Source organism: Rhea americana, unplaced genomic scaffold, assembly GCF_003343005.1.
Source record: "Rhea americana isolate MKP2758 unplaced genomic scaffold, rheAme1 scaffold_12, whole genome shotgun sequence".
NCBI classification, from domain to species: domain Eukaryota; kingdom Metazoa; phylum Chordata; class Aves; order Rheiformes; family Rheidae; genus Rhea; species Rhea americana.
Window position 1 is genome coordinate 8195613 of NW_028185261.1, and position 15902 is coordinate 8211514.

The window sequence follows — 15902 nt, forward strand, 5'->3', positions numbered from 1 at the left end:
AAAATAATATTCTGCATTTGACTCTAGAGCTGTAGCTTATGGTTATACGGAACAGTATGCAAACATAGCTATAAATTGCTATTTTATCCTAATAGTACTTTGTTCCTTTCTGTAACCGGATTAGTGGTACTTGGCTTTCTGATGAAAGTCACAGTGATGCTTAGTTTCAGAGTAGCAATCTTAGATAAAAGTAAAAAAAAAAGTTGGATTTATGGGAAATGGCTTGAGAACAGGGAAAGTGAAAGAATATTCAGAACAGATCTTTTCCGATTTATACATGACATGATATAGAAAGGACAGGTGACAAAGCTCATGAAATTACAGCATAGGCAGCTTGTAGGACAACGGTGGTACTTTGGTTATCTATAAACACATTTGCTACAACTCATTTTTGATTGCTGCAGTAGTCTTTCACSTGAAGTTGGATAAGGAAGGTGTAGTAGGCTGAATTATATGGAAGCTGCTTCATACTGGCAGCATGTGAAATCAGCACTGACTTCATGGCACTCGTTCTTAGATTTCTCTGCCATATGGTACCCAGCTCTTTACTAGAGACCTACACAGCCCCATGGGCCTGTTTCTCCAATAATCTTTTTAAAGTTTATTCAAATTCATATTGATAAGGCTGCATAGGAGTCTGGCAGAGAGTCAGAGGAACAGCCAAAGCTGGCAAACTCAGCAAGCCGTTGAAATGAAAACCTGGCAACCTCCCAAGATCAGGGCTTGACACAAAGACAGAGAAATGCAAGTCCAGTGCCTTCCATCCATGCTTCCAGTCAAACAAATCCAGTGCCACACACCAACTCTATACATGGTTAAATCATATCGACTCTCTGCTCAGAATCTTAAAGAATTAGCTCAATAGCTTTTGGCAGTATGTTTCACTTTCAGAGAGGTATTTATAAGTAACCCAAAGTGCCTGATACCTGTCATGGATGTCAACTGATACTGAAGACCCAATGATCAGAAATAATGTTTATGATCACTTTTGTTTGGACTGCATATATTTCTCTYGGCTACAAACACTGACACGTGAAACTACTCACAGCAAAGTAAGTGTTGGCAAATGAAATAATGTTTTAATTACCTGCTTGAATATGTATAGCAGCATCAGTTCTTCTGTTCCTTATTTCCTTGTACTTCCTGCGAGCTTCATATCCTCTCCAGGCTAAAAATACAAAACCATGTGCTGGAAATTACATTTATTTAGGGAAGTGCTACACAGTCAGAGACGTACTGGAACTTTCATCCCTCCTGTTATAACCACTCCACCCCCACTCCTGTACTTCTTCCTCACCCACCCACATGTTGAACTCTGGGTTCGCGACTATAGTATTTGCAGCCCCACAACTTCAAACATTGCTTCACTCATCCAAATTTTAATTGTTAGCATGTGCTCATTGATGCTGTAATTCAAAAGGCAAAGGTGTGCGATCATTGGACATTAATGAGCAGTACAAGAACTACCCTTCTAATACATCTCCCCCAAATTCAATATAAGGAAGCATGCTAAATTACTGATAATCAGCCTCTCAGGCCCACCCAATGATTCACATTATCTCAAGTTCTGGTACACATGAGGAATGGGGGAGGGAGGAGAGAGGGATAATCTACTGCATTTCTTCGATGTGCTGCATGCTAGTGTAGGAACAGCTAACAATATTTCCATTTTGGACATAGGCATTCCATCTAAAATATTAAAATAAAGACATTACTGATTACTAAGATGACACCTTAGAAGTAAATCAACAATATTTGCAGCAATTAACTGAAGAGAAAAGTACCTCCGGTTATTTTGATTTCACGACACATTATTATGAATGAATAAATAATGTACATGCAATTTAACAACTTGAAATGCCAAGATACACAGTGAGATACAGAATGTGAACATTTACCTGACTGTATGGCAACAGCACTATTTTCTCTTTTCTCTTTGACTTTCTTGTACCTCCTTGCTCCAAGCCATCCCTTGATATAGGCTTGCATGACTACAACCCTTCCTATAACTTCTCGCAGGAACAAATTTAACTGCTCTATATGGTAATACTTTAGAAAAACCTGAAATGGAACAATAAATTCAGTATTACCTGCTGGTAATAGCGTAACTTCTTGAATGCTGCTTTTTGGTTAGTCTCAGTTCAACCTATTTCATGGCATTGTAAGGGAAAACTGCTACAATAAAGTTAATGGTATTCTAGCAATTCTGTCAATCTTGGTCTCAGTCTGCTTGTGGAATTTTATTATTCCACTGATTATAATCACTCCTTTGTCAAATAAGCCACACATTTATCCCTGTACAAAGTAAATTGGTCAGGGGGACATTTTCAGGCATCAATAATTTTATAATATCACCTTTCTTGACAGTGAGAGGATAAATCCTGGGGTGAATTTGTTGTTACTCAGAACATTGTTCAACCACATTACACTTCAGGAGGTAAATCATGTGGGTCCTTATACACACTTTTTCTGGGTCTCATGCAGGAAAACTCTCCTTGCTTTTCTTTTGAGCACTGTGTAGAATAACTCAGGATATAGCATAACCTTTTTTTTGCTGAAGTCAGCCACCCCCATTTTAAACCAGGAACAAACCACGTCTTGATATAACAGCCATAGGATCTCACCTAAAACTCCAYAGACAGATAATGTATTGATCGGGCTGACAGATCAGCCAGAGCATGAAGTTTCAGTCATGGTATGATTAATAGCAGGAGGAACTTAAGGAGGGAACTACCACAGCATGCACTGACAACTGCACTGTCCATACCGAAGCAGTCGTGTGGGGAGTGCACTTGGAGAGGTAYTCAAGGCATCCTTCCTCTTGCAGGACACACTCACCTGGCTTAAGAGGACACCTCCAAAACCTGGGAGACTAAGTCGAGCAGGCTTCCTGCTCTTTTTTTCATGTATACAGTAACCTCTATTAGACTTGTTTTGCTAAAAAGAGGCACTACCCTTGAGAAGACATTAGCATGCTCTACCTTGGTTTTCCCAAGAATACAGTTGTCTAGTTTAGATTTCTCCAAAATGGCAAGACAATTTTCTCTGCTACCAAGAGGAGTCTCACGTGCCTTGAAAGCAAGGTAGTAATACCTGCAAAGCCAAATGACAAAGGAAGAATTAACCAGTCAATAAAAATGTACTTCCACTGCTCTTCTCTGTATATTTGCATCTCTAAAACTCTTGGGCAAACCCTCACTTACATTCAGTCCTCTTTTCATAAATGAGGAAGACAAACCTGTCCTGAGATGGTATTTGAGAACACACTTGACATCGGGGATAAGTGGTACTGTAGCGGTGACAAGAATCTGCTGCATTCTAGCAATCTCCAGTCAGTGTAATTATTTATAGAGTTCTTTTGCAAACCAATGCAACTTAGAAAATACCCAAGGTTACTCTGAATTTTTCAGGAGAACAAGTGAATGAATGACAGGAAGAAGAAGGGAAATTGATACAAATCAGAATAACAGGAGTGCAAAAATATAAACCTTTTACGCAGTGTGTAACCTTTTACGTAAAATAACACAAGATTACTTAAAATAACATTTTACATAAAATAAATACGGCATCTACACAGTCGTATAACACACTTCTGCACAGTTATATATCACRAAAAGCCTGTAAGTTCTGTTGAACCTGCAGGTTCTGCAGAGACTGCCTACTATCCAATGGACGCTAACATGTTCTCAAGTGGAAGAAAAGTCAAAACTAAAACTAAGTCAAACCAAAGAAGGAGAAGGCTACTGAAAGCATCATGACCTTATGGCTATTTCTCATACCAGAAATGCAAGGAAAGGCTATTTCATCCTTAGGATCTTTCAACATGTTAGTCATTTGTATTTGGTCATTTTTTGCAAAGATATGTAAGCAGTCTTGCCATTCTTTGGGAAAGGTAAATCCACACAAGAAATCCAAAGGCTCTTGAGCTTCTAACAAGCCCATTCCCATCAGCGGAGCTCAAGGGATCTTTCCACTTTCAATCCGTCTAATAAAAAGATTGCAGATATTTAACCAGTGAGATAAAGCCATGGTTTACAGTAGAGTGTTTACAGCTCACCATCTGAATTAATGACACTGACTGAAAATAGAAGCTGAAAGGATGCCACTGTGTGTGAGGAATAAAGATCAGTTTATAGTAAAAACGACTCTCATATCAATCTTAATTTACAGAGAGCAGGACACTTAGACTGCATGAATGTCTATCTGTGTTTCCTACCTCCAGAAAAGGTCATGTATGTGCATAATTGAAATATTTGGCATTGCCTATCTTATCTGTAAAGATTTTATCAGCTTTGATGATGAAACTTGAGCTTGAAACTTTTTTAAAGGAAAAAAATAGTGAATTACTCCTCTCATTAATTTAACTATTTGCTTTATTCACTAGGATTTCTGTCATTGTGATTAGGTATGTAAGGCATCAGGCATGGTGTTTTTCTTCTGTTTAATTGGGGTAATTGAGAAGATTATGATTGATTTAATGGCTTTTGGATCAGGCCCATAGTAAACAATGTAACTTTTGTTTTGTCCAGGTTTCCTTGTTTACATGCAAAGAACAGCCCCCAAAAATTATGTGAAGTAAAATTACTGTGCAAATATTTAATGAAAAGGGGATGCAAATATGTTTGAACTAAACAGACATTCAGAATGAATGCACCTATGGTCTGCAAAGGCACTGTGTGTTCATGGATTTATAGTATTTAAGTAACTCTACACAGAAGCTATTGTATTAAATCAATAATAGCACAACATGTGCCAATCAGTTTACAAATTTAGGGTTATTTTATCACAGGTATACTACTAGGTAGCAACTGCCACCTCAACTCTCATTTATAAGCTGTTTATCTTCTGTATGAAGTTATACTTCTACAGGAACAATTCTATTTATACTGTGTTTGAGGGGAATTGGCAGGTTCGGCAAACTGTTCTTTAATCATTAACATGGGGAAGAAGCATCAGATGTTCCTTAAAATACAGAGAGAGGAATGTGACCGGTGAGCCTCAAAGATTTATTCCTCTGTAGCCACATGCAGGCAAGAAAAAATCCTACCCCGCACTGAAGGAACTATGTAAAAGCAATTACAAAGAATGAAATAGTGCAGCATTTTTTAAAACCAGAATATGATTTTCAAATATTAGCTCCAGTTAATCTCTAGAGATTAGCTCCAGTTGTCACAAGAAAGAAAAAAGAACCAGTAAAATAGTCAATAAAGATCAAAGGGGAACAAAATGATGTCTGAAGGCAGAAGCACTGGAATCAGTCCTAGACCAGAGACGTTCATTCAGCAGCTAAAGACACTGCCTACTCCAAATAACGATAGAAGATAAGGTATTATTGAGTTAAGGTTTTTAATACAGTGATTTTCTCAGTAACATGATACTGCAAAATTTTTACCCAAGTCTTTCAAAATACTTGTCATGGCATTTAGCAGGTATGGAGAAACATGGTGTATTTAAAAGAAAAAAAAAAAAAAGGATTTCCCTCTGCTTTATTACTACAAACCTTAATGATGACAGCTTTTAGAAGACAAAAAGCATTCTGAGTTGCTATAATAAAATGCAAATTTAAAATATACATAAGCCAAACAATTTGTTGTAGAGTGTAATTTCAACACACACTTGACATATACTTCAGGGAAGTTGCACCAATAATAAATTGGTGCATGTTTCAAGAGTTAGTTCAGATACTCATGTCATTTACACATGTGTAACCTAAGCTCTTTTTTTCCTTTCTTAGAAGGAAGTAAGTATTAAAGCGAATGCTAATATGAATTTTCTGATTGTTCATGTATCTTTCAATGCACACCTTAGGATATTTAAAATTGTAGAACAGTTTTTAGAAAGCACTGTTGCAAAAAAATAGGTAAGAATGATCTCACAATTTTTGAATTTCAGCATTTTAGCAATGACATGCACATGATTGAGAAGCTGACTTCTTATTTGTGACAATACCTGACTACAAAGAATTTTGAGCTGTGAATTTATATACTTGAGTTTATTTTATGACAAACTTTAATAACTTTCAAATCTAGTATCCACTCCACCATTACCTGTCTTTCACTATCTAGAATTACTTGCTTTTGAAATTTAGAAAAAAAAAAATCTGTAAATAAAATAATGCTCTTTTCTCTCATCAAATCCTATTTTACCAAATCTTGTTTTGACTAAATTTAGATTTATGTCTTGTAAAAAAAAAAAAATAAAAGCCTACTTAGAATGACAATGACTTTTTCAAAGCACGGGAGTAACTTCATTTTCTGTATGTAATCACGTTGTCTTCCAATATTTCATAAAAACTTCCTCTAAATTGCATTCTTCCTAACTTTTTCATTGATTCAACCACTGCACAGAAGATTCCTATAACTTGTTAAATACGCTTGTGTGTTAGATTCTCAACATGAAGTCTTCCTGCTCCTTTTCAGTTATGATGTCAAATACGAGGGCAGAAGGGACACTACTTATCAGAAATAAGGACCATGAGACTGACAATTTCCTTTTGCTTACTTGTGCTCCAGAACTGGCTTCTCCATCCTGCAACTGTTTACCAGTGTTATGTGACTGACAAGAGTCTAGAAAGTAGATGTGGAAGACACAGTACTTTATATTTAAAGTCTACAGGAGCATTATACTGATCTGGTTAAATCTTAAACCTACTGAAACAAGTAGCAACCGTTTCCATGGGTTACACTATGATTTTAGTATTCAGGAATGTCAAAATTTTGTTCCTGTAAATCACTTGGGGACGTTGGTACAGTTCAGTGCTAGAATTAAGTATGCGTTAAGAATCATTAATTTAAGAGTAAGCATCTCCTCTCCTCTGTAACCAATTTGTTGACTTATAATATAATTCAGTATCTCATCAGTATCTATTGATTTTGAATAAAAAAACAAGTCTATTACCACTAAATTTGGGGGATTAGAAGAAAGCATGATCTGAGCTAACATGTGTCCCAGGTTTTGCAATATCTCACCAGTCCGATCCTAGGTCCACTCAACACAGAATGTGATTCATTAAATCAATGAGGCTTTATATGGCTAATAAGAATTGTAACACTGAGGGTTTAGAGAATAAACTTTAAGTGTCCAACAGCGTTTTTATGCAAATTTACACCATAGAATTAAAGAAGCAGACCCACCTCACTTAGGGTCACCATTATATCATCACCACTGGTTTTGCCATCAGTGTACATTCAGAATAGCATCATCAGGCTATTGCAGGGGACATAGTGTCCATAGAAAAAGTGAATCCTGCCACTACTGCAGAACAAAACTTTAACACAGAACACAGGCTGGCAGAGAAGAGGTAAAAAGAAAAAAGGAAGGGAAATGACAATCCTTTTATGAAACTTATTGTACAAAATTTCTCGATAGATTCCTGCGTGCTTGTGAGGTACCTGAATCCTGATGACATCTAGCAATCACCAGACTCTCAAATCTCTTCTCTTTCAACATGTGACACAGCATATACCAGATTATATAAGAAGCATTTACATCTGGGATCAGAGATGAGGGCACACCTGCACACCACATCATATCATGTGAGGTTCAAGGGGCCTGGACACTTGGATATAATATGGAGTGCCCCATCTAATGGGCTTTTAGAGCAAGTCCCCAGCAGAAAGCACACTTCCCTTAGCTGCTGCACAGTGCATGGTCACTACATGGCCTCACATGCTGAACAGGCTGGTTGCCAGGTCAGGTTAATAAGCTGTATCTGAAACCTCAGATCCCAGCCTCTGGGGAAAGGGGCCACATTGCTTCASAGCAAACATATTAAAACAGGCATACTATGGCAGGGAGTGCGAGACAAAGTGCCTGAGACTTGATAGGGCTACACACTTGATAAGAGTTACAGGCACAGTACCTTTCCTTACTTAATACATACATACACACACACACACACACACAATGTATATATATGTGTGTATATGTATATGGGTTTGTATGCATATGTATATAAAATTTGCAAAAATATATAGAAAACAGATGGTTGAATCCTTGATTAAAGAAACAGTGTGGAAATGAGTTACAATTAAGTCCTCTCCTGACCATCTGTTTCTTAACTAACTTTCAGGTTTGCAACACTGTGAAATAATCTGTTCTACATGAAAACAGAAGACAGTGAAGAGTAACACTGAAGAGTCAGAGCTTTATCTTTTGTTTACCTCCCACCTGATAAACCCTGAATGGTTCTGCTCCCTGCCTTTGATTGTTTTGTCCTCATATTTCCTTCTAAGAGTTTACAAAACAGCATCATTGAACACACAGATAAGAAGCACACCTATTTGTTTAATAACATCAAGGGAGAAAAAGTGCTGGCTCATCCATTTTGCTGTTAAGTTACTCAAAAGGATCAAAATACCAATTAACTTGCTAGCTTAGAAAATCTTTGATATCCTCAGATTTACTGACATTTTGAAACTCTTGTTCATACTTGCCTAATGTCTTTTTGATTATGAACAAAGAAGTGCCAATCTGTTTAGCATTTGACCTGTTTTCTCAAACATTTTTATGTATTCAAACTGCTTAGTGTCTAAAAACACTTGACTAGTCATGGCTGTAAAGTGAAGGCAAATGTTTCCTACTCCACTTATTTTAAACATTGTTCATGATTTTTTTCAAGAGAAAAACAGAACAGAAGCTGTTTAAAATAAAGTATGAACTGAAGAAAGGAACAACAAGCCCCTTCTCCCTTCCATTCATGTTCTGAACTCAGCCTGGAAGTCTTCTATGTTGCTGGGCAAATTGCTAAATCCCTCTCTTATCCCTTCCTTTTTGATGTTTACTATATTTTCTGAAATAATTGTATCAGGTTGGACTAAAAACTTGGGGAATACCCAACAAGACATTAAACACAACCTGCTTTTATCTGCAAGGATAGAAAGCTACAGTCAGCACTGCTTTTATTACCATTACTTTTCAAGGTTACACTCTAACCCAGTGTACTCTTATATGAAAAGAATCTATTGACAAGAGAAGGCCTAATCTGCTCTGAATTTACTCTACAAACTGGCATCATATGGACCACAGCATTTCTTTAATCAAATTTGTAACTTCACAGAATCACAGACTGACTGAGTTTGGAAGGGACCTCTGGAGATCATCTGGTTCAACGCCCCTACTCAATCTGGGTCACTTACAGCACATTGCCCAGGACTCCATCCTGTCACATTCTGAGTATCTCCAAGGATGTAGATTCCAAAGCCTCCCTGGGCAATTTGTTCCAAAGCTCAGCCACCCTCACAACAAACAAGCGTCTTTGTACGTTCAGATGGAATTTGACCTATTGCTAGGCACCACTGAAAAAGAGTCTGGCCCTGTCTTCTTCACACCCTCCCATCAGATATAAACATTGATAAGATCCCTCTGAGCCTTCTCTTCTCCAGGCTGAACAGTCAAAGCTCTCTCAACCTCTCCTCATATAAGAGATGCTCCAGTCCCTTCATCATCTTAGTGCTCCTTCACTGGACTTGCTCCAGCGCATCCATGTCTCCCTTGTACTGCGGAGCCCAGCACTGGACACARCACTCCAGAGGTGCTCACCAGGGCTGAGCAGAGGGGGAGGACCACCTCCCTCGACCTGCTGGCAACACTTCTTCTGATGCAGCCCAGGATACCACTGGCCGCCTTGGCCATGAGGCACATTGCTGGGCATGCAGTCAACTTGGTGTCCACTAAGGGCCCCTAGGTCCTTCTCTGCAAAGCTGCTCTCCAGCTGGTCAGCTGGAAACAGGGGGGTAATGGGCAAGAATGAGGGAAAAGGGGGTGGAAACAGGGGGGAAAAGAGGAATAGAGAGGGAAAAAAAGAGAAGAAAAAGTAGGAAGGCAAACATTTTTATATGAAGAGTCTGCATATGGAATCATGCTGACACAACAATACAGTTTTGAATTCATACCTTAGATTTTATTAGTATGGCTTTTCTACACACTGAAGTCTGTAACAAATCAAATTTGATGCCCTATTCACAAATACATTTTAAATCATTTTTTACAATGTGCTATGTCGGAAATCAATATTGATGAATTTCTTTCTTAGATATTGCTGCTTTCTTCTCTGATCTAATTAAAGTTCTCTAGTTTAACATTCTCATTTTTTTTTTTTTACAAAGCTTTTGTATAAGTTCATTTCCAATTACATGTATATTCTTCACTGACCTTTCAAGTCCTTATATTACCTAAGCATGGTGCATATTTCCATATGTTGCCTCTATCAACATACACCACGGGGAGAGAATTGCTACTGAAAACTAAGCACTCACTCTGGTTTCACACTGACTTTTCTCCATCAGAGCTCTGATAACGCCTGCAACACTTAACTCTGATAGTCACTGCTCTTGTTAGGACAGTCAGGCCATACATGTAAGATGACCAATGTTTATAGAACTTTCTGTATCTAAGTATATAATAGATTTTATTGAAGGAGTTTTAAAATGACAGTCATGTTTCAGAAGAGAACAGTCTTACCTTTTCACAAACTCTTCGAAGACGATGCGATGAGAATACCCTTTTTGACGTATTTTGACAGTTTCTAGAATTCCTGTGTATCTTAGCTGCACTAGAACTCTCTCGTAAGAAAATGTCAGTGCTTCTCGATCATCATTAGGTTTAATGCAGCGGATAAAGTGAGGCTGTCCAACAACCATTCTGGATAAAAGATCCATGAGGGAATACTAGGAAAAAAAAAAAAAAAAGATACACAGATACACAGACTTGACACAAGAATTGAAATACAATTATTTAACCAGGAAAGGCCTATTTGTGAATAGCATGTAATGCTTGAATGTATCCTAAAGAGTTCTAAAACGCTTCATTTTTCTATTATTTTAACTATGTAATTTTTAATCTGCACCGACATGATACTTTTTAAGCTTTTGCCTAAAACCAGAACTTATTAAAAGTTTTTAATTGTCCAAAAAAAAAAAAAAAAAAAAAGGGCTTCCAGTTGTTATTTCTTCCCTCTCTCCCCTCCCCTATCCTCACATCATTTTTCCATTGTAAAGAACGGCCCAAATTAAAAAGTTTTCAATTGCAAATGTCCTAACTAAATATCTACTCTATGCACATTTGGCCAAACAATACCCCCAGAAGGAAATCAAGCTTTACAGTTAATCAAACAACCAGAGAAACTCACAGGGAAGAGGTCACAAGAAGTCATCAGTTCAGTCCTCTCCCCAAAGAGAGCAGTGGATGTATCTGTACCATTTCAGGCATGCCTCTGTCTAACCTGTTTCTCAGAATCACAGACTGTATAATCTCCCTAGACAGCCTACTGCAGTGCCATTCTATCATGGCTATTCATAATGTTCTTAACATCTAAACTACATCTTTCTGCTGAAAAGCAGGCCCATTATTTCTTGCCCATCGACCTCTGGACATGGAAAACAATTTATTCCCTTCCATTTTGCACTAAAACAAAAATAGTATGATTAGGTCTGCTTCTCCAGTGACTCCTCTAAGTATCTTATAATTTCTTCTCCAGCGACTCCTCTAAATATTAGTATTTCTGCTCCATCTTCACCTCACAACGCTCCTGTACGATCAGTATCTGTTGCAAATACACTCAATCTCAAAATCACACACAATTCTAAGCTGACTGGATGTGGGTATGATTACACAGTTGTAGTGTCTGGCTATATGTTGTACTTTCAGACTCACCTCCCTCTTGTATTCAAAGAAAATTTTTTTTTAATTCCTACCCAAGTTATATCTGTGTAACTCTTTGCAAGCACAAGTCGCAGCTGCTGCCTCTATGCTCTTCCTTACATTAGTTCTCAAGAAAACATGACATGAAGCTTTGACCCACACTGGCCGGCACAGCACTGTGCACTGCCTCCATTCTGCATGGTATTATTGCAGGCTAAGGATCAAATTAATTTTTCTGTTCTATAATGAAAAAGCAATAACAAAGAGCCTTGGATTGGCATGCAGGTGCCCTGACTCTAATCTACCAGTTTCAACAGTTTCAATACCTTTTCCACAGATGTTTGATTTAAACATATATGCACAATATATATTATCGTAGCACAGAATTACTACTGATAGAATGATGTCTCTGATTTATAATAGTGCTTGCAAAGACAGATTGTTTTTACTTATTATCACAAATGATGATTCTTAGTCTTCTAAAGTAGGTACACCTGAACTTGTGAGGCCTTGGCAATTGCAGTTATTTTATTTGCACAAAATCAGTTCTCTGTTCATAAAAGGCCTATTTCTAGACTGCTAGTATTTCAGGTGAAAATAGTCTATGCTCTAGATCCTGTTACCAGTGTACTTTTGCCACTAGAAAAGTACCAGTATTAGGATACACAGAGTAGGAAAGAAAGAAATCTTACAGTCCACAGAAGTCTCAGAAGGAAGATATTCTCTATTTTCTTTGATCTCACTATCCCACAAATATTTTAGATATATCTAGTGTTCTAATCACCAAAATGCTTGTTTGCAATGTAAGTTTTATACCCTAAAATAGGAAGCCATAGTTTGCCGCTTCATGTTAGTTGTTTCCTCGGGGTGTCGCATCACCTCCATTGTGTCAACCTGGAAGACAAAACTCAGGTGTCAGAGCTATCCCACCAAAACTATTGACCATCCCCACTCCCAGGCCTGAAAGTTGGGTTCAATTTTAATTATGATCATTCCTTCAGGTGTGAGTACTTCAGCAGTACTTCACCACAGGTAGGAAGGCCAGCTTTTTAAGAGGTGCATGATATATGCTGGTTTCAGTGTGAGCTGTAAGTGCTCTAAAAGCTTCAAAAGCTACAAAATTTCAGTAATGGTCTTCTTGGCAGGGAAGTTTCAAAATCACTAACTTTGCCCCTCCTAGTACTGATGCTTCTGATGTAGAGGATTTGGATATGAATCAGCTCCGTGTTGTGCTTGTTTTTGTACCACACCAGCCTGGTCTGCATTTAGAGACCCAGCTGTAAGACTTTTGATCTGAATCTCTCAAATGTTAGCAGGTTAATGTTGCCAAGATTCACAGATTCTCTCAATTTGGATTTTACTAAACTAAACTAAACCTCTTATGTCTTCTGTACTTTCAGACAAGAGAGTGAGCACATGAAATGCATTTTGGCTGCTTCTTTGACCTTTGCTAGCATCTCTCATGTGAGCCCTGCTTTCTGACTTAGAACAGAACTGGCCTATTATCATATTATTAATAAAGAGAGTAAAAATGAAAGAATGCAATAACAAAAATTCATTCACCAATTAACAATTCATATGTCTTCTGTATCCATCAATTATTTCTTTTTGGTTTGTAAACAAGAATTGAACAGTCATACACACACAAAGAACCCTTCTGGTAAAAGTTTTGAGAGAAGACAATAAGAACTGATGAAATTCATTATTAAGTTCCATACTGTATACCAAGGCATTTCCCTCACCTTAGGAAGCAACTCATGAAAAGCACAATGAAGGTTAGTGTGGCATCTATGGGAAACAGTTCTTTCTGCCCTAGTCTGCCAAATGGCTTTTCCATTGTTGAAGATTTCCTCGCATCTTTGGGAAATGTACAGTACAAACTGAGTCACCCAGCCTGCAGCACTTCTTTCATTAGCATTTACTCTTCAGTGTAAAGATGTCTGTGAGCCTATCATGGCTGTCATGGTCAGCAGTCTCACTTTTTTCATTTCATAATGTGCTCTGAGATAGGTCAGGTAGTAACAATTCTCCATAAAAAACGGCACGCCATGCCCTTTTTTCTCTATAAATTTACATGCCTCAATTAGCATTTCAGCAAGGAAACAGTAATGTTAATCTGTTATTCTGTTTAATATTGTGTTTATTCCAGCCACTCAAGAGGATACGTTAGTCAGTGCAACTATTATGTAAGGTAGCTAGTGACACAGGATATAAACACAGAGGCAATTTCTAGAGTCCCACTTGGCCTTTTGAAGTTGGGCTGACATTTCTAWGACCCATGTAGCAATAGCTGTCTAAATAGCTTGATCTCCCAAACTCCTCAAAATAAGAAACATTACTTTATCTGTGTCTTCCTACATGTTATACTCCTGTTACTGCATTCATTTACTAGATCTTCGTAGACTGCGAGGCTCTTCTGATCAGGTTGGGGGTAATTTCACACTTTTATTATAGGACAGTATAAGGCCAATGAAACAGCTGTGAAGATGCTGTACCTCATGAGCTGACTTCTAAAAAGCATTCCTCTTGTCTCCACTACAATGAATTCCATCAGGTCTTATTTTCGGTATAAGAAGAATTATCATTTTTGTAAATTATCAAAAAAGCTGTCTCATTTCAGCAACAAGCCAACAGGTAACAAGTGACAGAGTACATAATATACAGTTTTCAGAATGTATGACTTTTCCTATCTGCTGTTGTGGTCACCATTAAGTACTCTAAATTACCACTTTGATGCTGAGAATTTCAGTAGTCTCATTCTGCTAAACTGCCATAGCTTCAGATATCACTTTCTCAGCATTTTTCACAGATCACAGAGTTATTTTTAGAGGATACACATGGCCAGCGACCATACTGCTCCTTGTATATTTTTGTTGTATTATCAGTACAGCTGTTCTTATCAAAACGAAACTAGAATTTATGAATGAGTATAACCATGGTTACCAATCACAAGCAGATTGTATTGTTGTATTACTGCTCAACAAAATTAGAGAAATATCAACCAGCATCCGGTTTGCATGAAGCCATTAACAACATTTTAGCATTCACTTGCTATGTGGCAGTTTAGCATCTGCTCCGACCAAGTGGTATTTTATAAACCAGATAACGCTGTTGTCAGCATCTGTACTACACTTCCTGGACTTTGCTTCGTATGATGATTTCTAAAGCTCAGTGAGTTAAGACCACTCTTCCAAAGACTATATGCAATTGCTAAAAGATTACCTTTCTCAACAAAGTAATTGTGTCTCTTACCTTCAGGAGATATTTAGGAGACTGCATGTGAAATATAAAGGAAATGAAGTACTAAGTAGTATCATATCAAGAAAACGGATTTTGAATTGGGAAAGAAGTTAAAATAAAAAACTTGGGAAGAAAAGATTCAGCATACAAACAGTGCAAAAGCAGACAGATTTCAATAAGGGTAACCATAAAAATTCCAGTATAGTTTTGTAATCTATAATGTTCTTGCCAGAAGTGGTGTACAGGCATTAGTGTGCCTCTCAAACTAATACATGAGGAAAAAAAAGACACAGTTTGATTTCAGTTTTAAAGACACAGAAAACTCTGTAATACATCCCACRAAAAATGCCTTATCAGTGCAGATGTCTCAAACGTTTTGAGATGACACATGACCTCAATGACATCAATGACCTAACCAGAACAGCAGGGATGTCCATGGGGAAGTAATGTTTCAAAATTATCTTGGCAAGACTTTCTGAGTGCTGATATCTAAACTTCTGGCAGAAGTCAGGTGGAAAACAGATTCATATCACTGAATACTGGCAGTTCGTAAAGAGGATAGGGAGACTTTGTCAATGACTGGCTTTCCTATACAGAGGTCTGGAAATGCACTGCATTTCAGTAGGAGTCAAGACAAATTATACCGATGAACTAGGCTTCTGGATGGCTCAAAGATGCTAATGTATGTCATTAGACAAACACAGTGGTTGGACAGACACACCACGATCCAGTAGAGAGCTTTTAAGAGGACATTACAGTGCATCTGTAAATGAGAATCACATTTAAGGCCCGTAATGACTGAGGAAGGGACAACTTTGAAGTTTTCTATTCTAGCTAGAAAAGAACCCACAAGTAACCACACTACTGGCCGATCAAAGCCAGAGAAAAAAGGCCCCCCCTCCAGTATATCCAGCTACACAAGCAAAATGGCACAGGTTTTCAATATATTAAGGTTTGAATTTGAAGAAGTGAAACATCTTAGTGCAAACCATTGTGTAAACATCACATCCCAGTACGAAAGT

General features: G+C 37.7%; 1 protein-coding gene across 3 annotated transcripts in view; it reads right to left on the reverse strand.

The window, feature by feature from the left end:
* The window catches only part of MYO3B (myosin IIIB), a 227727-nt gene that overhangs the window by 65086 nt on the left and 146739 nt on the right, over window positions 1-15902 (reverse strand). For all 3 annotated transcript variants that reach the window (XM_085323242.1, XM_085323250.1, XM_085323256.1), the window contains 5 exons: window positions 12457-12534; window positions 10462-10667; window positions 2982-3093; window positions 1899-2061; window positions 1088-1168 (listed from right to left, as the gene is read on the reverse strand). In XM_085323242.1, coding sequence (XP_085179368.1) covers window positions 1088-1168; window positions 1899-2061; window positions 2982-3093; window positions 10462-10667; window positions 12457-12534 — 640 coding nt within the window. The remainder of the gene's footprint in view (window positions 1-1087; window positions 1169-1898; window positions 2062-2981; window positions 3094-10461; window positions 10668-12456; window positions 12535-15902) is intronic.